The following is a 25,963-nucleotide window of genomic DNA, read 5'->3' as shown; positions in this document are numbered from 1 at the left end:
ACCAGTTCTCTACACTGACCTTTGGCTTATCTACTGCGCCCAGGGTCTTCACAAAGTGCCTGGCTCCACTATTTGCATTTTGCAGACAGAGAGATATTCAAATATATCCATACCTGGACGATTGTCTAATTCAGGCAGAAAACAGGGACATTCTAATAAAAATATGGCGTTTGTAAAAAGGGTTCTAACTTGTCTAGGGTACACCATAAACGAAAAGAAATCATAACTGGTACCCTCTCAAAAAAATTACATTCCTGGGTGCAAGCTTGAATACAACGGCCCAGATGGCTTACCTTGTGCCAGAAAAGAAAATTCATTTGGTAACTTACTTCAAACAGGTGGCCACAAAAACCTTGCTATCTGCAAAACAAATTCTGCAAGCCTTGGGGTTCATGGCCTCCTGCATTCTTCTAATTCCATATGCAAAACTGCATATGAGGAAACTTCAGTGGTACTTAAAACGTTTATGGAGTCAACATTGTCACAGCCTGGAAACAATGATTCCTATCATACCTTTCCTGCAACTAGAGTTCCTATGGTGGGCAGAGGCCTGCCACCAAAACAAGGGACTGCTATTCACTCCATCCCTGCCACCCAAACCCTAACTACAGATGCATCAGACTATGCTTGGGGGGCTCATCTGGCAGGGAAGTGCATTCAGGGCAAATGGAGCCCAAATCAAATGCACCTTCATATCAATCAAAAAGAGATGCTAGCTGTACAAAATGCACTGACAGCCTTCAAGGACTATCTTCATCCGGGACAGTTAATGATAAAGTAAGACAACACCACAGTTATGTGGTACATAAACAAGCAGGGGGGTACACACTCCTACCCCCTTTGCAGACTAGCTATGGCATTGTGGAACACGGCCTTGACCTATCAAATACAATTACAAGCTCAATTCCTGCCAGGAAAGCTGAATACTCTGGCAGACAAACTAAGCAGGAATCACATGAACCCACACGAATGGAAACTGGAACCACGGATTTTCAACATGTTGGCACGCAAATGGAGGAGTCCAGATATAGATCTTTTTGCCTCACCCCAGAACTATCAGTTGGACAAATTCTGCACAAGAACTCATCACAAAAGAGCCTGGAAAGTGGATGCTGTATCATTCGGCTGGAAAAACCTATCGGTCTATGCTTTTCCTCCTCTGCCTCTGCTCTCCAAAGTTCTACTAAAAGTCAAACAGGACAAACCAAAAATGATTTTGATTGCTCCAGACTGGCCTCGCCAACACTGGTACCCACTCCTGCACAATGTGCCACACCTTCCACCTGCCTCCGACACCTTACTTATTGTCTCAGCAGAACAACCAAATTCTGTACACTCAGCTCTAAACTTTGAATCTTGCAGTGTAGCTAATTACCCAAATTCACCCTTAGCATCCCTCAGCAAACCTGTGATGGATGTCATTTTGGAGGCAAGAAGACCTAGTACTAGAAAATCTTATGCTGACAAATGTAAAAGATTCTGTGCCTGGAATCAGTCACAAGGGATAAGCACAGCGGTGCCCAATATTCCTCAGACTTTAAGACCACCCAGGAGAGCTCCAACCCCTGCCTGGGACCTCAATTTTGTATTGGAAAATTTCTCCTTTCGAGCCAGCTGCTACTACAGATTTAAAATTTCTCTCCTGGAAATCAGCTTTCCTTTTAGCAGTCACTTCATCTAGAAGGATTTCCGAATTACAGGCTCTTATGGCAGTGGAGCCTTTCATTATTTTTCATGCGGACAGGGTGTTTCTCAGTACCAATCCATCCTTCATGCCTAAGGTGGTATCCAGTGTGGCTCTTAATCCGACCATTTATTTGCCAACTTTCTTTCCCAATCCACTGAACAAGGGGGAGAGCGGATTCTGCATTCATTGGATGTACACAGACAACTTAGATTTTGCTTAAACAGGACAAAAATCTCTAAGAAAATCTGAACAACTACTGGTGGCATTTGCGGCAGGGGCAGAGGGAAAGGCTTTTTCAAAGCAGACTATTTCCAAATGGATAAGCCATTGTATTCGTTTCTGCTATATGCACCATGGTAAAACTATCCCCCAGGGAATAAGATCTCATTCCACCAGGGCTGCATCTACTTCTACAGCCTTTCTCAGAGGTGTTCCTACCGGAGACATTCTAGAAGCTGCTACCTGGAGCTCAGTTCATACGTTCACCAAACATTACCATTTACCTTTCTTCTCTAAATCCAGAGCTGGCTTTGCCACTGCTGTCCTGCAGGGCCTTATAGCTGGTCCTAATGCTGTATAAATCCATCCTCCCAACCATAACTTTGGGAATCTACCCAAATGTAATGACTGCATCAGTGAAACACGAAGAATATGGTACAGTTGTGTACACTTACCATAAATATAGATGTTAGTGTATTCACTGTGCAGTCCTGGTTACCCTCCCTCCAACCCCCTGTTTTTCTCTTACTATACCTCTATTTTCCTTTACTATGCTTAAAAGCCTTTTTCGTGTATTTGCTTTTGTTTGGAGGTATATATTTTTGTGACCTTGGTTCCGAGGTTGTCTTTCTCTGCTCTGGGCTCCCATCCCTCTTCAGGCAGGCCTGCCTTTCAGATTATGGACAGAGCTCTTGTCTCAGCAGGCTCTCAGTTGCCACCTTCTCAGTCAGAGTGTCAAATCTACATATCCTCTGACTCGCAGCTGTCACAACTTTCTACATTGGGGCAGTGGGCATATGAGCAGCAAGACAACTCTGCAGCAGGGCACCCTCTCTTCAGACCTTCCCTCTGAGGAGCCACCCCGTAAGAGGTTGTGCAAGAGGAAGCATATAGATTCTCCAGAAGAATCTCTCACTGAGGATACAGACTATGATGAAGGGGAAGGGTCCCCATCGTCAACCATGAAGATGTTTCCTTTGAAGACATCCTGGAAGTCTTGAAACAGAGGGGTGACTGGAAGTCCACCAACCCTTTCTCTGAGGAATCTGTCTTCTTGCAGGCGTTTCGTGCCCAACCTTCTACATCTTGGGTGACCCCACCTGCCAAGGATTTGGTCAAGCTCATCATGCAGTGTGCTTAGAAGGCCCCTTGACACTACAGAGCCAATTCCCCAGAGACTGGACAAAATACTTAGTGCACCAGGGGACCAGCCCTACTGGTCTAAAGGCTTAGCGGTAGATGCTGTGGGTAGTGGCAGCTGCCACAAAGAAGGAACTCGCAGAAGAGAGTACAACTGTGCATCTTCCAAACCGTGAGTCTCTGACAGTGGACAGATTTCGGAAATGGGTCTACGCTTCAGTGACCTTTGCTATATGGTCGTTGAATTTCTTGGCACATTTCACTCGTCTTCAGAGGGATCTGATTACTGAGCTGTCTGCCACCCTGGCAGGAGCAGTGTGTGATGTGGTATGCGATAAAGTTTAATCTCAGCTTGCAACCCTAGAATTGATATCGAACTCGTCCATGCCGCTTATTGCTCACACAGACGAAAGGACAGCCAGGACAGCAGGTACAGGCATTACCATTAGGTGCAGTGCCTGGATGCAGTTGTGTGATTTTGCGGACCTCTTTAAGCCTTCCTTCATCAACGCTCCTGTTGATGCTACCTTGTTGTTTGGCCCAAAAGTCAAGACACATTAGCCAGGTATGAGAAGGATGGAATGACCCTTTCTGCTGTGGGCGTATGTTTTTCGACTCCTCAGCGACTTTACTCCAGGCATCAGAGGAGTGGGAAGATGTGGTTCAGAAAGTCCCAAAGGCCTTTTCGGGACACACATGGCAAGTCCCCAGACTCATTCGGAAGACACCCCTCCCATGGCAGAGGGTACCCGCGTAACCAAGGTTCCAGGAATTTTTTTCTCTGGACACCCCTACCAGCTCTCCTGAGCTGTGACCTGATTGGTTACCTCTGGAGGCAGTCGGGGGAAGATTCTCTCTGCACCATTTAGTCTGGCACTCAGTAACATCAGATTACTGGGTGCAGACGATAATAGCCATAGGTTACCATATCCCCTTCGATCTCTGTCCAGGACCGCAAAGGTGAATCCCCAGTGTTCCACCCAGTCAGAGGGCTACAGCAGTTCAAGAAATTCAAAGGCTGCTTCAAAAGAGTCACCCAGACAGTCCCACCAGACCAAATAGGATCCGGAGTTTACTCAAGATTCTTTGTAGTGCCAAAAAATGCAGGGGACTGGAGGCCAATTTTAGACCTCAGTGTTCTGAACAAGTTTGTTCGATAGACAAAATTCTGGATGGCCATGGTACAGTCTAGCCTTCCTTTTCTGGAGAAAGACCATTGGATGTGCTCTATAGATCTTCAAGATGCGTATTACCACATAAAGATGGACAAGCGCTCCAGAAGATAACTCTGCTTTGGGCTGGGAGCCAGTCACTACCAATTTCGAGCACTGCCCTTTGGTCTTAACCACAGCTTCCAGGGTGTTCACCAAATCCATGGCAGTGGTAGCAGCTCATTTAAGGCTACAAGGATTCTGTGCGTTTCCTGTGTAGATGGCTGGCTCCTTACCGCCCCCACCAGGCATCTACTGCTTCATGCCTTGGACTCCGTCCTAGACCTTGCAGAGTACTTGGGTATTTCAATAAACAGGGGATAGTCAAAGCTGTCACTCATGCAAGAGATGGAATTCATCGGAGCAACATTCAGTGCACACTCCTGTATGGCTGCTCTACCTCTTCACGGGTTGCAGAGGTTAAGATCACAGCTTTAAGTGATACTTTCTCAAGACAGAGGCCCTGCTCACTTAGTCTTACAACTTCTGGGGTCAGTGGCTGCGACAGTCACACTATTTCCATTGGCAAGGTATCACATTTCATTGCTCCAGTGGCTACTGACATCACAGTGGTCTTTGTTAACATACCCGATGTTTTACCTAACCCATATAACCAGCTAATGCAAGCAGGATCTAATGTGATTGATGATGTCAGAACAGAAATTATGGAGTTGCCCTTTCACCCCCGCTCAGCCCAAGGCCGTAGTGACCACGGATGCATCCCTGATAGGGTGGGGGGGGGGGCATTTTCAGGGAAAGACAGCCCAAGACACTTTGTCCCCCTCAAAGGCCAATTTACATGTCAGTATCCTGGAAGTGAGGGTCGTGCTTCTAGCGTTGCAGGCATTTTAATCAACCCTCCCTTCAGGGACAATTGCTGTTCAGTTAGACTACATGTCAGTGGTCTGGTACATCAACAAACAGGGAGGAAGCAGATCTTACCCTTTGTCGTGAAGCCCTAAGAGTGTGGCAATGGGTGATAGCATCGAACCACTTTCTGATAGTAACATACATTCTGGGGAATTCCAGCATGATTGCAGACAAACTGAGCGGATGTATTCTCCTGCCTCATGGGTGGTGTCTCAATCCCAGTGTGGTGATGAAGATATTTCATTGTTGGGGTCAGCCTTGCTGTGACCTATTTGTCTCTCCCATAAACCACAAATGAAACCGCTATTTTCCCCTGTACCCCCTCAGGGGGAGTTCCTGAGAGATGCTGCTCTACACGATTGGCCCCCGGGACTGCTTTCCACCCTTCCCCCCGATCCCCCAGTTTTTGAAGAAGGCCCAATAGTTGAGAAGCAAAGTAATCCTCATTCTGCTTTATTGGCTCCGGCAAGTCTGGTTCCCCTTCCTCTGGCCTTACCTGGTTAACCATCCGTGGACTCTGAGCCCAACCCTAGACCTGTTGTCTCATCCGTAGGGGCTGGGCCATCCCGATCTACATATTCTCAAGCTGACGGTTTGGTACCTCCACTTCCAGTAATTGCCAGGCAGAAAAATCTAGCTTCTTCAGTACAGATGATTCTTCTGGCTTCCCATAAACCATCCACCAGGAAACTGTATCTTAGTAAATGGAACAGATTTGTGCTTTGGTCTGTTTCAGAACAAATTTACCCTTTTTCAGCCTCGATTGAATTAGTGTTTGTCAACTGTTGCCTCAGCTTCTTCTATTGGAGTTAATTTAGCTGCTATTTCAAATTTTCATAATGGTTTTGATTACCTTTCCTTAATGTCTGCCTTTGCAAAGCCTTCCTGAAAGGCATTATGCATTTGAAACCACCCTTTAAAGAACCCACTGAACCTTGGAATTGAACTTTAGTTTTGCAAAGTTTAACCCATCAACCCTTTGAACCAGCAGCCACCTGTGATACCAGATCTCTATCTTGGAAGACCCTTTTCCTGGTTGCCATCACGTCAGCCAGGAGAATATCAGAATTACAGGCTTTGTGCGTGAAATGTCTATACATTGTATTTCACAAAGAGAGAGTATCACTTAGAACCAACCCCTCTTTCCTTCATAAGATTGTATCTGACTCAAATATTAACCCAAGCCATAGACCTGCCAGTCTTCTTTCCAAACTTCTCAAACAAGGGAGAATATTCCTTACATTTGTTGGATATGCACAAACAGTTATGTTTTTACTTGAATAAAACGGAATTGTTTAGAAAATCAGACCAGTTGTTTTTGTCCTTTTCAGGTACTTGACTGGGCAAACAGGTTTCCAAAGTTAACCTTATCAAAATGGTTGAGAGATTGCATCACCTTTGTTTACGATCAATAAACTGCACCTATCAACAAAGGTCAAGGATTATTCGACCAGATCAGTTTCCACTTAGTAGCCTTTCATTGTAGAGCCTCTATTGATGACATTTGTGTAGCAGCCACTTGGGCTACCCAGATTATCACTCATTACAAATTGGATATGGCCTCCAGGGAAGAGCACCCTTTGGCTCTGTGGTGCTCAAAAATGTCCTTTCATGAGGCCTCCCGGGACATGAAGTATCTAGTGACTCTGTCCCACAAGTCAAGAATGAATGAAGATTGGCAACATCAGATAAAGAAGTTATGTTCTTACCATAATGTTCCATCCGTGTTGTCCCTCTTTTAGGTTCATAGGTTGGTACTAGGCTATTGGCCCTTGGGGCCTATACAAGCCTAGCCATAACAATTCCCTGGATATTTCTTCCCACATTATTTACTTCCCTGGACCCCTGTCTAGCAGGGCGACTGACGTGATCCCTGGGGTGAATTTCTTATCTCCCATCCAATCGTCAAGGTTCCTTTTGAAGAGGGTCAAGGAGGCGCTCTGCTTGACATGTATGTGCAGTCTATTCCAGAGTATGGGAAGTCTCTCGGTCAGGAACCTGTCCCTCCAGCATGTTTTGTTCATTGTGATGACAAGGTTTAGATCCCTGGAGCATGTGGCTCTGAGAGATTGCGATTTCTTTAAGTGGAGCAAGTCCAGTAGCTCAGGGTTTGACATGGCCTTGTATGTTAAGCAGAGATCGCCTCTGAGTAGACTATATGCCACAGAGTACAACTGGAGTTTTTTTAGACTGTCAGCATAGGGCATCTGCTTTAGGCCTGTGATTCTTTTAGTGAGGTATTTCTGCGGCCTTTCCAGCTGTTGCAGATGTCTTGTGAGGTACATACCAAACGGGGCATTGTACTCTATAATGGGTCTAATGAGGGATGAGTACAGTGGGACAATGGCCTTCTTTTTTCTGGATGAAAAGCCCTTAGTGATGAGGTGTGCTACATAGAAAGATTTCCTGACTGTTGTGGCAATGTGGTTATCGAAGGTGAGACCACTGTCCACCTGTGTCCCCAAGTCTCTCATCACACTTTCTGTGTTTAGTGTACTGCCACCTGTGTGATAATTCATGGTTACATGTGTTTTCCCAAAGGGGATAACTATACATTTCTTGGTATTAAGCTTGAGCCCATGGCTCTGGCACCAAGCATCTGTTTCTGTAAGGCCCTTTGTAGAATATGCACATCATTTGAGGATTCAGTAATGCCTCCCAGTTTGCAGTAATCTTTTGTTAGCCAGAGTCCCTTAGTGTTGGCCTGTACTTCAGAGAAGTAGATCCCAAACGAGAGTGGTCCCAGGACTGAACCCTGAGGTACTCCACTTGTCTTGAGCTGGATTTGGAGTCTACTGCTTTTACAGCCTGGGTTCTGTCAGTAAGCCAATTGGCAACTCATTGAGTGACGTAGGGATTTATGCCCAGCTTAGTACGTTTATCTGTGATTCCAGAGTGAGGGATGGTGTAGAAGGTCTTGGCGAGGTCCAGATAGGCTGTGTGGACCACCTTACCCTCATCCACAGCTCTGGAGACTGATTTGAAGAAGTCAGGTTCAGGAGACAAGATCAGCCCTTCACGAACCCAAACTGGGTGGGGTCCGGTGTTTAAAGGTTGCCAGTGTCTTTGTTTATAAGTTCAGTGATAATGCGTTTCATGTCCTTGCAGAGCAAGCTTGTCAGACTGATGAGACAGTAGTTCCCGGGATCCAAGGTGGATCCCCCCTTGTGGAGTGGGATAATTGTAGCTGTGCGCCACTCAGTGGACACAAAGCCTGAGGTGAGGCTATGATTAAACATGACACTTAGGTGAGGTACCAGTTCATTTTGTAGTTCATGTAGTACACAGCCCGGGATGTCATCTGGTCCCATGGATGCTGTATTCTTAGCTTTGGAGAGTGCGGCTTCTACCTGTGTGGCCGTTATTACCGGAATTTGGCAATATTCATTCTTTCTTGACATCCCACTCTCCAAAGACTCCTGGAAGTTCGGATCTAGTCCTGGTTTTGTAGTAGGGCAGTTGCTCGGACAAAGCTTCTACATCTTTTTTTTCCTTTGGGCAAAACTCGATTTGAGGGAAAGGGAAGAGAGGCACTATGGGTAGCCTTTGCTTGAGAGTTTCTGGCTAGCGCGAGCTTGTTACAATGGCTGAATCAGTTCCACGGACAGAACCGAAACCCACAAGTCAAGAATGAATGAAGATCGACAACACAGATGGAACGTGATGGCAAGAACTTGGCTTCTTTTTAGTAGCTGTTTTTTAAAGGAAATAATTTTTTGTTGTGCTGGCATTGTGTTGGGCTTTCTGATATTGCAAGTTCTGACACTTCAGTTTATATTGAAAAGCAGCAAATTCCAAAGCTTGTAGTTGCACTTTTTTAGATTTTTTTTTTTTGCTGGGTGGTTTCACCTTTTCCCATACACACCTGGTAATTAATTCCAGATTCTCTTTCAGAAGAGAAATGAGACACTCCAAGATATTGCAGCTTTTTTTGTTCGTTCCCAATTGTAACTAGTTGGAGGGATAGTGTATACTTCTTGGAATTTAAGCCGGCACCCAGTATTGCCCACCAAGAATAACCGAGCCAGATTTGCTACTGGATTTAGAGTAGGGATGCTTAAACTATTGGTATCAGAAGACTGTATTAAAAAGGTACTTGGTGAACATAATGAAGAATTAGTTTATGTGAAATCAGCTGAAAGGTTGTCAGTTATACAGTGTGAGCCCCAATCATAACAGCTTCTTGTTAAGCTGCTTTGAAATCTGTTTTGATATAACAGCACACAAAAAGGCTACCACAGAACAAGTTCAGGAGCACTTTTAAGATTTGAAAGCTATCGTGCTCTGCCACTCAGAAGTGTGACATGTTGAAATGCCTAGCTGCTTTAAAGCTGTTGTCTGTCTAACAACGCAAATTATAACAGCTTTCAAGACTGTAAAACCGTGTTTCTCACTTTTTTTAAATGATAGTAATAGTACATTGTGGCAGCTAAAGATCTGTGTACTACAAAAATTGTTTCTGTGATCATAATTGTGTTTTTATATGTTCTTGACATCTGTCTCTCAAACGTGTAAGCTGGTTGTGTTTGGAAACCTGATCATAATCCCTTTTTGCATGGGGAAGGGTACGTCTCAGTTTTCTTAAATGCCTCAGAAATCTACCTATACTTGCTGCTAAGAGAAAGTTGTAGTATTCTTACCTGGCCCATGAGACAGTTTGGACTTGCTGACACCACTTATTTAAAGTTGTTCACTAGAATTACGTTATTTTGACTATGCCAGGAAGCTGTGTGTGCTTTGGATCCTTTTAATATTGCCAGGTAGTTTACCTTTTGTTAAGATAGCTGACCTTGAACCCAGTAGGTGTAACTATTTTGTAAAATGGTTCTTGAGTTGCACTTGGTTTACTTATTGTTTTGCTTTAGTCAGGAATATTTCAGCACGGGATTCTTAAAATGATGTGTAAACTAGAATGCAGTGCTACAGTATTTATCCTGAAAGTTTAAAAATGGCCAACCAGTTGATTCAGGTTTGTACTCTGGCAAGTTAAGCATCAGACTGATTTTGGACACAGTAGACCATATTTTGGTGTGGGTAGGTGTTGGCATATTGGTTCAGGTGATTACCTTTCAGGTACAGGGTTTGATTCTCACTTTAGGGAAGCTTAAAAAGGCTTCCTTGTTTCATTAGCCTTGTAGTAACGCACGACTGTTATCCACAGACAGACATCACTTAGTCTTGGATGTTTTATTTCCTTTGTCTCTTCACTGATGCAAGCCTCGTGAGGGTAGGCTAGCCTTGTACTGTGCATGTCCTCACACAGGTATGTTAGCACAACTGTCTTCAATTTGTGATGTTTTGGGCTTTTGGTTTTAGATTTTGTGTTATGAACACTTCATTAGCTGGGTGGCAGTCTACCAGGATAAAGTCCTTTTGGGAACAGTGTAGAGAATTGTCGAGTAAGACAAACATCCAAAATTGGAAAAAAAAATAGTTTCCATTTATAACTTTAGAAAGTAAATGCAATACCACAGTCTTGTAGTGTGGAAGTATAATTGTTTAAAGGCTGTTCATTGGTTACTGCTTGACAGCTAAATGTGGATAAGTCTTTTTTTTTTTTTTTTTTTTTTTTAAACTTAGTATTATGACTTGGCTTTGTTTCCTTGTTTCTGTTGCTGCACTGATCTGCATATTCACTGCAGTTTCCAGATTTGATTTGCAGGAATGTGCTTTGTATCAAGGAGGTGACCTAGTTGGCATGCAAGTCATTCAAAGACACCCCACAATGGGTTATAAAAATATCTGTGATAGTCTAAACTTGTTGAATTATACCACAGAATTTAGGAGGGGAAGGAAAGTTGCATCCTTTCAGTTTTCCTTGGCCACCCTCCTGTCTTTAAAAATTTAAACAGTTCAGTTTAGTTTTGTATAACATTTTGTTTGGAATCTGCACTTCATATATGGTGCCTTTCTAAGTTTGAAAGATGCATGGTTTTTAGTAACTGGCTTAACAATAGTTAACATTCGCCTTGTGTAGTAGTTGTAGGAACCAGATGTTCTTCGTGTTTCACTGTTGCAGTCATCACACTTGGGTTATCTGCCTGCAAGTAGCCCTCAGTCGGCCCGAATACCAGTCTCAGTATTTCTGCGTCAGATGTTGTCGCTTTTTCCACATCAGGTCGTCGGGGGTATAAAAGGCAGCCAACGCCATTACATCAGTCTTTCTACCGAGGAGGAGCCCGAAGCAGAAGCAGTTTGCAAGTGCCGGTTGTTCGCTACCTGAAATTTTCGTTTTCAAGTTTATAATCCTGAAGTCTTCTAAAGCCAAGTACCCCGTTGGGGATCCTTTTTTCTTGCTCTAACCGATGTCAGAAAAAGTTAACAATTGTCTTGCCTGTGGAAAGCAAATACTTCACAGAGCTTTTCATTCTTATTGCGTCGGTTTTGTGCCTTGTTTAATGCCCGAGCCATTCGTCGTCTGGCTATATTTGTCACTAAATTCTTTCACTCTCATTCTCCATATTCCGAAATGGCGATAAGCCATCTGACTACCGATCTTCCGAAAAACTATAACGATAAAGACAGAGACGGACCGCATAGGTCCAAAACTGCCAATGACGCTTCCGTTAAGCTAGTCGCCAGTCCGCTGGTACTCTGTGAGGTGCCTTTGCAGCCCCTGATGCCCACTTCTCTGGATTCGCAGGCCTCTGCTGAGACCCATTCGGAGTCCGGTATGCCGCGAGATGCTTCTTCGACTATGGAACCTGCGGATGTCTCTACCTTGGATGGGTCCGGAGCTGCTGTGCAGGCACCGGCTTCTGAAGGTGTATTCCGTCCTACCGATGTTCGAATCAAACCGACAACTTCGTTTTTAGCCAAAACTACTGAGTTTCTTAGGCCCAGAGTATGCACTACGCCTAGAAAACAGGCAACCAAAGTGCATGCTGAAGCCCCCATGCCACAAAAACAAATGCTTAGAATGGCTGAAGATCTTATTACCCTAATTAGGGGATGACAGCCTTCCCCTGCTAAGAGACAAAGAATGGAGTTTCCTTCCGATTCTACAGGAGTCCAATGACTCTGACCCTTCTGATTATCAGGACATGCCCTTATCAGCCTATGAGGATTCAGATGCAGAGGAATCCATTCCCTCTGCCTCCCCCTCCAAAGGATTTTTCTTTTGGTGAAACCTTTCATACTTTGAGAGCATTTCCACTGGGAATGCCAAGACTACCCTCAGTCCAAAAAGAGACTCGGAGAATTTTTAGAGTTGCCACAGCACAGGCCTCTTGCTATATACCCCTTTGTCCTGGATGTTGTAGATGATGTTTTTATGGAATCCAGTCTTACTCCAGTACATTACCCCCGGCTCCTAGGAAACCTGACAGGTACTACAGAGTACCCGATTCCCACAAATTTCTCTTCAAGAATCCTACTGTGGATCCAGACACCATTTCCCAGGGACCTGAAGGTATTAAGGCTACTACAGCCAAAAATCATACTCCTTTGGACAGGGATTCCAGAGCTTTAGACAGATGGGGTAAGAACATATATACCACTGCAACTCTTGCCATCAGGGCATTGAATTGCCATTTTCACATATTGTAGTACCAGCAACATATTACGGAACTAATTAAACAAAAAATGATATTATTGCCAGATTGTGCAGAAAATAAAGATCTACAAGAGCTAATGCATTCTGCAAACCAATTTAGTAAGCATACTTTGCAGTGTGGCTTTGATGCCCTAGAAGCATCTTGCATGGCTGCAGTCACTGGGTCTGTACGGAGAAGGCATGCTTGGCTGAAGGAACAACCTTGCCAGATCATGTCAAATCCAAATTACTAGACGCTCCTTTAAATAAGGACTGTTTGTTTGGAGTGCCCCGAGTGGTAAGCCGTCCCCTTATGGAAAAGGTTCACAATAACTTTTCAATTATCCTTCCCAGCCCTGCCCAGTTACTTGTGCCCGTAGGAGGAAAACTTGCCCTTCATGCAAAAAACAGGATGTCCATTACTCAGATCCGATGGGTCCTAAATATTGTATCCCAGGGGTACAAATTCTACTTCCATTCACTGCCAAACCCCAAGCAGGTTTTCAGACCTTCCTCCAAACCAGTAGGCAGAGGCTCAAAAGCAAGTACTTTCCCTGCTCAATATCAGAGCTATTCAACCTGTTCCAGTAGAACAAAGGGATCAGGGTTTCTACTTCAGACTTTTCTTAGTGCCCAGAAAAAAGGGCTCTTGGCGCCCAGTCCTGGATCTTTTCAATTCTCAACACCTTTCTAGTGGTCCCAAAATTCAAGATGCTCACCCTGCAACAGCTTCTCCCTTTGCTAGCCAAGGATGCCTGGTTAGTCCACTCTAGACTTAAAAGAAGCTTATCTGCACATCCCCATAAGGGAGTCATGCAGGAAATATTTACGTTTCAGGGCAAGCTCTATGCACTATCAGTTCTCTGCACTTCCCTTTGGCTTATCTACTGCTCCCAGAGTAGTCATAAAGTGCCTGGCTCCAGTCATTGCATACTGCAGACAGAGAAATATCCTAATTTTCCCATACTTGGATGACTGCCTGATTCAGGCTGACAGTCAGGAATTGCTGCTTCAGCACCTGGCATTTGTAAAAAGCCTTCTCACTTCATTGGGGTACACCATCATCGAAAAGAAATCACAACTGGTGCCCAGTCAGAAGATTGTATTCCTGGGAGCAAGCTTGGACGCAACTTCCCAGATGGCCTTTCTCACTTCAGAAAAGCAGGTCTATCTGACCAATTACTTCAAACAAGTGGCCACCAGAACCCAGCTATCTGAAAGAAAAATACTGCAAGCCCTAGGGTTCATGGCCTCATGTATTCTGCTAATTCCATATGCAAGATTGCATTTGAGGAAACTTCAGTGGTACTTAAAAAGTCTTTGGTGCCAACATTCTCAGGACCTGGAAACGGTCATTCCTATCATAACTTGTCTAAGGGCAGAGTTCCTTTGGTGGGTAGAAGCATGCAGCCACAACAAGGGAATGCTTTTCACTCAACCCCTCACTGCCCAAACCCTGACAACAGACGCATCAGACTATGCATGGGGGGCTCACATGGCAGGCAAATGCATTCAGGGCCACTGGAGCCCAGGGCAGATTCTCCTGCACATCAATCAAAAAGAGATGTTAGCTGTACAGAATGCTCTGACAGCCTTTAAGTACCTAATCCTTCCAGGACAACTGCTTATAAAAGCAGACACCACCACAATTATGTGGTACATAAACAAGCAGGGGGAAACCCATTCTTACCCACTCTGCAGGTTAGCCATGGCCCTGTGGAACACAACCTTGCGCAGCCAAGTGCATCTACAAGCTCAATTTCTGCCAGGCAAACAAAATTCACTGGCAGACTTAAACAGAAATCTTCTAGACCCACACGAGTGGAAATTGGAGCCCAACACCTTCAACCTTCTGACCCAGAGGTGGGGGGCAGCGGAAGTGGACCTCTTTGCCTCCCCTGAGAATCACTAGGTGAGCAAATACTGCACCAGGTACTGTCACAGCAGGGCCTGGAAGGTGTATGCCCTATCCTTTCAGTGGGAAAACCTCTCAATTTATGCCTTTCCCCCTCTGCCCCTTCTCTCAAGAGTACTACTCAAGATAAAACAGGACAGGCCAAGGGTAATTCTTATTGCCCCAGACTGGCCACGCCAGCACTGGTACCCACTGTTTATGCAGCCTGACAACAGTGCCACCCTGGCACCTTCACCGACTCCTACCCTGCTGTCTCAGCAGGAGGGATAGATTTTGCATCCACAATTGCAAACGCTAAACCTTGCAGCCTGGCTTATCCCTTGAATACCCCACCAGCAGCCCTCAGCAAGCAGGTGCTGGACGTCATTCTTGTAGCCAGAAGGCCTAGTACTAGGAAATCCTATGCTGAAAAATGGAAAAGATATTGTTCTTGGAAACCGTCTCAAGGGGAAGGACACAGCAGTACCCTCCTTACCTCTAATCCTGGATTGCCTAGCAGAGCTACTCCACAGAGGCCCATTCTTTTCTTCCATTAAGATTCATGCTCTGCCATCTCAGCTCCTTATAACACTGAGCCACCTCTATTTTCTTACCCTGTCATCAAACAGTTCCTGAGAGGGGCTAACAACTTAAGGCCTCTAGGAGAGCACCCACCCCTGCCCTGGGACCTTAGCTTTGTAGGAAAAGCTCACGCTTCCCCCTTTTGAACCTCAACAGAATTACAATTCCTCTCTCGGAAAACAGCCTTGCTTTTTAGCCATGACTTCAGCAAGAAGAGTGTCTGAGTTACAGGCACTAATGGCTCTGGAACCCTTCATTATTTTCCATGCTGACAGCTTTTAGCCATAACTTCAGCAAGAAGACTGAGTTACAGGCACTAATGACGGTGGGGACCCTTCATTATTTTCCATGCTGACAGGGTTTCCCTCAGGACTAACTCATTTTTTATGCCTAATGTGGTGTCCAGTGTGGCTCTAAACCAATCTATCCATTTGCCAACCTTCTTCCCTAACCCTCAGAGTAAAGGGGAAAGGATCCTGCACTCCTTGGACGTGCACAGACAGCTCAGGTTTACCTTGACAGGACTAAGCCTTTCCGAAAATCTGACCAGCTGCTGTCAGCTTTGCTACAGGGGCAGAGGTTAAGGCCATTTTAAAACAAACCATTTCCAAACGGATAGCACACTGCATCCATTTCTGCTACAAGAACCATGGAAAACCTACCCCACAGGGGATCAGACCACATTCCACTAGGGCTACTTCCACCTCTACAGCATTTCTCAGGGGATTCCCTACCAGGGACATTCTGGAAGCTGCAACCTGGAGTTCTGTACACACCTTAACCAAGCAATTACCACTTGCCTATCTTTTCTAAATCCAGGGCTGGATTTTCTACAGCAGTCTTGCAAGCCCTACTAGACAGCCCTAACACTTCTTGACTGCCTCCACCGTTCCTCAGGTTTGGGAATCAGCCAGTGTGTGATGACTGCAACAGTGAAAAACTAAGAACATAGTACAGTTGTGTACACTTACCATAAATATATATGTTCGAGTGTATTCACTGTTGCAGTCATGGTTTCCCTCCTTCCAGCCCCCCTGGCTTTCTCTATCTTTCTATCTCTCCTCTCTATGGCCATTCCTAATGGCATTGGTATTTACTTTTTACTGGTGGCGTTCCCCACCATATACTAGCTCCCTATTTGGGTGCTTCTGACATTTGGGGCAAGAAAAACTGATGTAATGGCATCAGCTGCCTGTTTTTTAACCCTGACGACCTGACCATTTATGGTAAGTGTACACAACTGTACTTTCTGTGGCAGCAGAAGTTTTCATACACCAACTTTTTTGAATTTAGGATTGAGAATTGTAGTCTCTGTTTTCATTATAAATGGGTTAAGAATGAAAATAATGGAGAAAGAAGCCACAGTGTCTTCATTTATAATGTGTGTATCTAGATTTTTGCCAACTGACAAGTACTGCTTTTTAAGGTCTGTTTCTGCTTAACCATGTTTTTATTTGTTGACTATTTAAATAAGTGTGATTGTTTCATGGCATAAAGTAATAATGCATAGTCTTTATGAAACAAAGTTGCATTTGTCTAAACATGAAGTAGTCCATGTTAGTGATTATTCAGTGGTTACAAAGCTTTTATAATAAACTGCTTTAAAATCACTAAAGAGTTAATATATTTTTCCTTGATTTTCTTAATTCTGGCCATTGGCATGCAATGGGTTTGGATTATTTCACTTTTCTGCTTACCCAGTACTTTTATTGTTAACAAATCATATGCTACTTCAGGTGTGGGCCTTTTTTCTTTTGTAATTACACAACTAGTTATGTTGGTAGGTAAGTCATAAAAAAGAGAAATGTGACTTTCTATGAACACCTGGTTTGGTTTAACATTTTATAGTCATATCCACTTTCTTTTTAAACGTTATCACCAGATCACATAAACATCATTACCTTCTCTCTCATTCATCTAACCCATTCTTGTTACATGCTTTTTTTTAACTTTTAATCGTGAGGGAGTTTTTTTTTTTTTTTTTTTTTTTTTTTTTTTTACTGTAAGCTGTGAGAATGGCTTGTGTTTGGTTCACTGTAGCTTTCTGGTCTCTGCACTCCAAGGCAAGATCTCTAACCACCATAAACCCAGTATGCAATTTGGCATTCAGTGTCCTCTTTGTTTGTGCTTACTTGTCTTTTTTGTGTTTCCTGGCTGTAGGAAGAACGGATCCCATCCCGATTGTTGTCAAATATGATGTCATGGGCATGGGACGGATGGAAATGGAGGTAAGCGGTGAAACCTTTGTGTGACTCTTAATGCTTTATCAGTTTTAAATGAAAACTTGTCATCTTTGAATATTTTTTTCTGCACAGATGTTTCCAGTGTAAGTTTGCATTCAGTTTATAGTGGACTTTCATTAATTTTAAATACTACTTTCGAATAATACAAGCAGTAAAACAACATGGGGTTTGCATTTTGATAACATTTTATACTGCCCAAGCAATTACACAATACCTTCAGCCTCTTGAGAAATTCTGCATTAACAGGTGCACAGTCTGGGATATCTTTAAAATTGTTTTAATATATGCGCAAGATTTTCTGGTGAAGGGCAAGATGAAATATGTAGAAAAACAAAGGATGCAGCAAACCACAGCAAATTAGTCCTAACCAAACAGTCTCCCCATCAAAATTGCTGTCTGCAAGGACTGTTGAGTAGCCAGAGTTGCAGCTACAGCTTTATCTACAGTACTGCTATAGGTGGTAGTAAACTCCTACCTCCACCATTGTTATATGGCCACTGTTGTCAGATTCATCCCTTACATAACTGAATGACTCCAGTAATCTTTACTTTGTGTTTCCCAGGGTACTCTTGTCCACTAGTGAATGAAATATGTCAAACCTCTGAATTCTTAGTTACCCTCATTTCTGTTTCTATTTTAAGGTAAATGTTTTGTGTTCTGTGGATGCCCAGATATATTTATATGTTGCATTTTAATTACATGTTAGTCTGAAGTGTTTAATAATCCTAGCATGTTGTGTGCAAGTATAGTAGTCTGTAGTGTGTTCTGTATTTGGAGCAGTTTATCCTCTCTCTCTTATTGAAAGAGTCATAACCCAACTTAGCCTATTAACTAAGAAAAATAATGTACAGCAGATGTCCTTCTGTTCACATGCTGCAGTATTCATCACATAAGGGTTTACTCCTCTTGCTACCCGAACGTCCGGCCAGTATACAAAATATTTCAGTCAGTGTGTGCTGCATGGGATGTCTGATGTGGCTAACGGAACATGGGCCATAAAAGTGACGTCTGTATGCACCAGCCCTCAGAACATCTCAGCCACCAGTCGAGCATCATGTGTTCCTGCCATCCCGGCTGTCTGATTCAGAAAAAATCAGATTAAGTGCCCTGTTGTGGAACCTTTTCAGTCATTTATTTTATTTCTAATGCTTGTTCATGTCATCCAGAAAGGGCAAGTGCAGCTATCAGTTACCTCACAAGGATGCAGACGATCAGTGTCTGTTTTGTTTAGTTAGGTCGCACGACCACAAGGCCTGCACCTTCTACTGGGCATTTGTACCCAAAATTCTTCGCAGCAGTCTCCACAAGCTCAACCTGTACATAGAAAACAACGTCTCAGTTAGCCTTCAGTATGGAGGGTTCCGGCAACTTACCTACCAAACTGCCAAAAAAGAAGACCAAGACCACAAGGCCTACGACTATCACTGCACCTCCTTCGTCCAACCCTCAGCCTGTGACCAACGTCGGTCTGGTTGAAAACTCAGGCTCTGCCTCTGGATACAGTGGATAGCTGCACGGAAGCCACACAATCCTGCATGGAGGGCACATCCACAGAGGCTTTTCCAACATCTGTTTCCGACGCCGGGGGGGGGCTGTAATTTCGGTAGGACCATCGGATCCCACCATTACCTTACAGTTACCCAATTCTAAGCCTTCCTCCATTCAGACACCCTGTAGGTCTCTCAAACGGAAGGAAAAAAGAAAGCATGTGTCTCCTGCACCTGAAAGTATCCTGGACTGGCAGGCCTTCAGCCAAAGCCTGTTTAATGCCTTACAGCCTACCATTCCAGGGACATCCAGTATTCCTCCTCCTCCTCTACTGAGCCCTAGGCCTCAGACATCAGGTCCCTCTGAGGGAAGAGGAGGAATTCTCTTATTCTTCTTCTTCTGAATAATCTCTTTCATATACCTCACATCTGCCCCCCCCCCCCAGATATGGATCCCCAGAGGAAGAATCTGTTGACCCTGACCCCCAACAGAGGATTTGACCTTTGGGGAAACTATTATTAAAATGAAGGATCATTTTAAGTGGGAATAGTCTGAAATGACAGAGGTACAAAAAAGGTATGACCTCATTCAGATGGATTTCCCAACCCCTACTGCTGTTCCGCCCATTCTACCTGCTTTTCTGGATGCCTTCTCTTCAGCATCCTTGAACCTGGACTCACAGCCCCCTGCTCCATGCAGACCTGACATGAGTTTCTAATTGCGTCCTGCTGCAGACCCTGCCACAGTTTCCATTTCCACTGATGAGGTTTCAGAACTGCTGCCTTCCACCACCCTCCTCCCTGATGACAAGTACAGCAAAAGTACAGAACGTCTGGGTAAGAAAATATATACTTCTGCTACTCTGGCTTTCAGAGCTACTAATTACCAGACACTCATGGCTAAACATGCCGTATCCATTTTGGAGAAGATCTCAAAGGAATTCTCTGACTCCCCAGATTTTGCTGCCAAAGCTTCACTTTCTTCCCTAGTTGCTGTTACTTCCCAGGTAACCAGGCACTCTGTAAAGTGCAGTTACGATGCTGCTGAGGCCTCAGCCAGGTCAGCAGCATCGGCATTTGCTTTGAGAAGGTACTCCTAGCTACGCCTCCAACCTCTACCAGATGACTTTAGAGCCAAGCCGGATGATGTCCCTTCAGACAATACAGCCCTGTTTGGAACAAAAGTGCCTGACTTATTCAAGTCATTACAACAAAAGGGGAAAGAGATACAGGATTTAAAACATCTGCTGGTTTCTCCTATTCCAAAATTTCAGAGGAATTACCCAGCAAAAACTCAATTTATCAAAAAGCACTCTCATTCTGCTGCTTCCACAAGGCCTAGGAAAACCACCAGGAAGCAACTCACTCCTACCAGAGCCTCCTCATCTTGTAGCCAGAGGCCGCTCTTTCAAGACAGGACAGGTAGTGTCTGACTACCTGCCAACCTTAAAACTCCCTCCTTCTCCCTCTATCCCTCCTCTGGGCGTCTGTCTCGGTCTCCAAGTGTGGACAATTGTCAGTTCAGACAAATGGGTTCTTTCTGTAATAGAAAACGAGTATTTTATGACCTGGCTCATGTCTCTAAAGAGAAGGGGTATCCTACAGCCCCAAAAGAACAGCTCCCTGTGTTGTAGCCAGTGCTAGACAATCTGATGGCTCAAGGCAACATTCAAGCAGTTCCACTGTCTGCAAAAGGAAGAGGCTTCTACTCCAGGATTTTCCTCGTTCCAAGAAAAGACAGCCCCTGGAGGCCAAGTCTGGACCTCTCACTACTCAAGCTCTTTCTTAAGGTACCAACTTTCAGGATGTTAACCTTACCAACTCTTTCCACTCCTACTTCCCCAAGGGTTTATGGCCAACTTAGTTATGAAGGATGCCTGCCTTTACGTCCCTTTAAGGCCCAGTTTCAGGAAATATCTGAGGTTCTCTGTGGGTTTCTCTCTCTTTCAATTCTCTGTCTCACCCTTTGGGCTTTCCACTGCACCCAGAGTCTTCACAAAATGTCTGGCTCCAGTTATTGCCTTCTGCAGGACAAGAGGAATCCAGATATTCCCTTACTTGGATGACCTGCTTATTCAGGCAGTCTGCAGACAGGCCCTCCTGCAACACTTAAAAGTTGCCATTACTCTCCTACAGTCCCCAGGATTTCAGATTAGGTTCTTAAAATCCCACCTGGAATCTATTCAAGACATTGTCTTCTTGGGGTGCAGGATTCGTACAGACATCATGAAAGCCTACCTCCTCCCACCCCCAAAAGGTGGAAAGCTTGATACAACACCTACTTCTGGTCCTCTAGACCACAGAATTAACCGCAAGGCAGTACCTCAGGCTCCTGGGCTACATGGCATTCACTGTCTCCATGTTACAATTAGCAAGACTCCATATGAGGAAATTGCAGTGGTACTTCAGGTCAGTTTGGACCCAGCACTCCCACCCCCCTTGAGTACAGGGTATCCTTCCTGCCCTGCCTCAAACAAGAAATCAATTGGTGGTTGAAGCAGGTGAACCTCATCCCCAGGTCTTCCCCTCCAACCATCTCAACCCAAACAGATCATGTACACAGATGCCTCGGACTTGGGTAGGGGAGCAACTCTGGGGCACCTGAAAGTGCAAGGGGTGTGGCCGGGGCACACAGGGAAAAACACATCAATATCAAAGAGATGAGGGCAGTGTTATTGGCCCTGTGAGCCTTCCAAACAGTCTACAACAAGGACCACTAAAAATCTTTACAGACAATACCACAGTGCTGCTGTGGTATCTCAACAAGCAAGGGAGGACCAAATGTTATTTGCTTTGCAGACTCGCTTTCCTGGTGTGAGAACTGGCCACATCCCAAGGCGTAACCTTACAGGTTACAACAGAATTCTCAGACTCCCTCAGCAGATCCATGATGAGCACTCACGAATGGATGCTTCACAGGGATGTCTTCCTGGACCTGGTCCACTGGTGGGGTGCACCTCAAATAGACTGTTTATCTCTTCCATCAACAGGCCACTTCCTTCTGCACCAGATTTCCAGACCCTCAGGCTGTGGCACCAGATTGCCTTATCAATCTCCTGGAAGGGGATGATGTTCATTGTGTTTCACTGTTGCAGTCCTAACAAATGGGTTATCTGGCTCCCGGTAGCCCTCGATCGGCCAGAATACCAAAGGTAAATAAAAATTATGTCGGCTGCCGTCAGTTGTAAAGGACGTCAGGACGTCTGATACGAAAAGGAGGCAGCCGATGTTACTTCCTCAGTCTTCCTTGCCACGGAGCCCGAAGCAGAAGCTTTTCATGCACGAGTGCCAGTCGGCAGTTTACCTTTGTTGGTTTCCGACTACAAGCGTTGAAGTCTACTACAGCTAAGTACCCTGTTGAGGATCCTCTTTTTCTTGCCTTAACGAATGTCAGAAAAAGTTGATGATTGCCTTACCTGTGGAAAGCAGATTCCCCATAGAGATTTTTATTCCTATTGCATTATTTGTTTAGGCCTTGACCACGATGTTCCCAATTGTGATCTCTGTGCCTCCTTTAATCCGCGTACTATCCGTCTTTGGGCTAAGATTTTGGCTAGGCATTTTGGAGTTTGGCCCATGTTCGTTGGTATGGCGTCCGCCAGTCTTCAGGCGTTGGATATTTCGAAGAAACGTAAGGATAAGGACCGTGACAGGCCTCAGAAAGCTAAGTCCTCAGATGATGTTAAGTTGGTAGTCAGTGAGGCTGTAGCCAGTGAGATGCCTTTGCAGTCCCTGCAGTCCACAGACATACAACCGCAGGCCTTGATTGAGTCTGAGTCCCTTAGGCCTCTGTTTTTCCTTCTGACCTGTCGCCGGTAGCCTCTTCTGCTGGAGCCGGAACCGCCTCTGTTTTGCATTCTGACAGCAAACTTCTTCCTTCGACTTCTGCTGCAACTTCAGCGGTTGCCAGGCCTCCCTAGTCTTTCAGGCTTGCAGGTAAATCTTCCATTCATAGGCCTGTGAAAAGGCAGGCTCCAGATGCTCTTCGTGTTTCACTGTTGCAGTCATTACACTTGGGTTATCCTGCTGGCAGGCTACCCTCAGTCGGCCTGAATTCCAAAGTCTAGGTCCGACGTTGGTTGCTGTCATCTCTTCCCTGACGTCAGAGCGCCAAGGGTATAAAGTTGCAGCCGATGCCATTTTCTTCCGTCTTTCTTGCCGCGTGGTGCCCGAAGCTTAAGCAGTTCGCAAGTGCCGGTCGGCCGACTCCTGAGATTTTCGTGTTCGAATTTCAGATCCGAAGTCTTCTTCAAAAGCTAAGTACCCCGTTGGGGAAACTTTTTTCTTGCTCCAGACCGATGTCAGAAAAAGTTAATAATTGTATTTCTTGTGGGAAGCAAATACCTCATAAGGACTTTCATTCTTACTGTATTCCTTGCCTAGGCCCTGACCACAACATTGCTAGTTGCTAGATTTAACCAACGCACTATTAAGCATCGGTACGATTTTGCATTGCACTATTTTGGCAGAAGGTTTAATTATACAATGTCGTCTGATAGCCATCCGACTATCGGAATTCTTAAGAAACGCAAAGAAAAAGAAAAGGACAAGCATCCGAGGTCCAAAACCGACGAGGCTTCTTCTAAGCCAGTCGCCGGTTCTCAGTGAGGCGCCTTCGCAGCCCCTGACACCCACTACTTTAGACCCGCAGGCCGCTACCGACTTCCACGTGGAGTCGACTAGGCCACTGGAAGATCAAAGTATTGGACCTTCGGAGACGACTCCCTCAGATGGGTCCAGAGCCGGTGGGCAGGCATCGGCTTCTGAGGGTGTTTTCAGACCTACTCAGTTATACATTAAAATGACTTCAGCTTCAAAAGCAAAGACTAAAGCACCTTTAAAGACAAAGAAACAAGTACAACAGCCTCATGGACAGGCCTCCATGCCCAAAAAGCAGATGCTCAAAATGGCCGAAGACCTAATTACTTTGATCAGGGTTTCCCATCCCCCTCCTGATAAAAGGCCTAGGCAAGAGACAGAATATGAATCTTCAGATCAGGTTTCCATTTCATCTGATTCCTCTTCTGATCAGGAATACTCAATTCCTCCCTATGAGGATTCTGAAGAATCTATCCCTTCAGCCTCTCCTCCTGAGGATTACTCTTTTGGGGAAACCTTGCATACCATGAGAGAACATTTTCACTGGGAGAGCCAAGATTTTTCAGACTCTAAGAAAAGGCTCAGACTTCCTTTTACTACCACAACACAGGCCCCTAGCTATTCCACCTGTGTTAGACATTGTAGATGTATTTTCAGATTCCAGTCTGACCCCTGACTCCTTACCTCCAGCTCCTGTTAAGCCGGACAGATACTACAGGGTTCCTGACTCTCATAAATTCCATTTCAAAAACCCTGCTGCTGACCCAGAAACAATCTGTCAGGGTCTCAAAGGGGTCAAGGCTTCCACTGCAAAAAACCCCCTACCCCTTCAGACAGGGGTTCTAGGGCATTAGACAGATGGGGAAAAAAAATTTACACTTCTGCTACCTTGCCTATAAGAGCTTTAAATTGTCAGTTTCATATGCTCAAATATCAGCAATATATTATGTCACTGCTTAAACAGAAACTGTTGATAAATGCTGAATGTGCAGAAAGCAAAGAAATGCAGGATTTATTGCATGCAGCTGAACAAGTTGGAAAGCATACTTTGCAGTGTGGTTTTGATTCTTTGGAGACCTCCTGCAGGGCCGCTGTTACGGGTTCTGTCATCAGGAGGCATGCTTGATTAAAGGAAAAAAATCTTCCTGATCATGTCAAAGCAAAATTATTAGATGCTCCATTACAGCATGATACTTTGTTTGGTGTTAAAGCAGAAGAGGTGTTAAAGAAAATGGAGGACAAAGCTAAATCTATGCAAACGGTTAAGGATTTCTTACAGGTACAGCCACTTAGATTTAGCAGGCACTGGCCTACAAAGAATTGGTCCTTTCCAGTGTCAGACAGACCACAAAAGGGGCAGATACAGATGCCCAAGAGGCAGATCCCAGCCCCAAGGTTCATACAGGTCTAAACAATGGGGTGCTTCTACCTCCAAAAGTGGAGAAGACAAATCACAGCCATACAGGAAACAGTCCCAATGACTTCCTCCTGCCTGCACCAAGCTCTTGTCTTCTGGCAGCACCTTTAGGGGGAAAACTAGCACTTTTTTTCTCAAAATTGACATATAATAACCCAGGACAAATGGATCCTAGACATAGTGTCACAAGGCTATAAATTTTCACTTCCATACCCTGCCAAGGACAAACGGTTGGCCAAACCTGCCAAAACATCAATGGGCAGAGGCACAAAAACAAGTCTTATCCCTCATGGACATGAGGGCCATTCAACAACTACCAGAGCAAGAGCAGGGACAAGGATTTTATTCAGGACTTTTCTTTGTCCCAAGAAAGGACAACACCTGGAGACCAATACTGGACCTATCTATTCTAAACACATTTCTGGATATACCAAAATTCAGAATGTTGACTCTACAGTAACTTCTGCCCATGCTGGGCAAGAAGGCTTGGCTAGTGACTTTAGACCTAAAAGAGGCATACCTGCATGTCCCGATCAGACCAACATGCAGAAGATACCTCAGATTCAAAGCTGGCTCGATGCACTACCAATTGTGTCTGCACTGCCCTATGGCTTATCTACTGCGCCCAGGGTTTTCACAAAGTGCCTGACACCAGTAATTGCATTCTGCAGACAAAGAGGAATACAAATATATCCTTACTTGGACGACTGCCTCATTCAAGCAGAGAACAAGGACATTCTGCTACAACATCTGGCATTTGTAAAGATATTTCTAACATGCCTAGGGTACACAGTCAACGAAAATAAATCAAAACTAGTACCCTCTCAAGAGATAATATTCCTGGGTGCAAGCTTAAATACAACTGCCCAGATGGCTTATCTCACGCCAGACAAAGACAACTGACTACCTATTTCAACCGGTTAGCAACAAAGGCCCAGTTATCTGCAAGAAAAATTCTGCAGGCTTTGGGCTTCATGGCATCCTGCATTCTACTAATTCCATATGCGAGACTGCATATGAGGAAACTTCAATGGTACCTAAAAAGTGTTTGGACTCAACATTGCCACAGTCTGGAAACAA

At 44.7% G+C, this 25,963-nt stretch overlaps 1 protein-coding gene across 7 annotated transcripts in view; it reads left to right on the top strand.

The window, feature by feature from the left end:
- The window catches only part of GPATCH8 (G-patch domain containing 8), a 984,951-nt gene that overhangs the window by 375,211 nt on the left and 583,777 nt on the right, over nucleotides 1–25,963 (top strand). For all 7 annotated transcript variants that reach the window (XM_044055084.1, XM_044055085.1, XM_044055088.1 and 4 more), the window contains one exon: nucleotides 17,298–17,365. In XM_044055084.1, coding sequence (XP_043911019.1) covers nucleotides 17,298–17,365 — 68 coding nt within the window. The remainder of the gene's footprint in view (nucleotides 1–17,297; nucleotides 17,366–25,963) is intronic.

The sequence above is a fragment of the Protopterus annectens genome, chromosome 13.part0 (assembly GCF_019279795.1).
Source record: "Protopterus annectens isolate FY-2018-M chromosome 13.part0, PAN1.0, whole genome shotgun sequence".
NCBI lineage: Eukaryota > Metazoa > Chordata > Ceratodontiformes > Protopteridae > Protopterus > Protopterus annectens.
The sequence above is the reverse complement of the archived record's forward strand: the minus strand, read 5'-3'. Positions and strand labels throughout refer to the sequence as shown.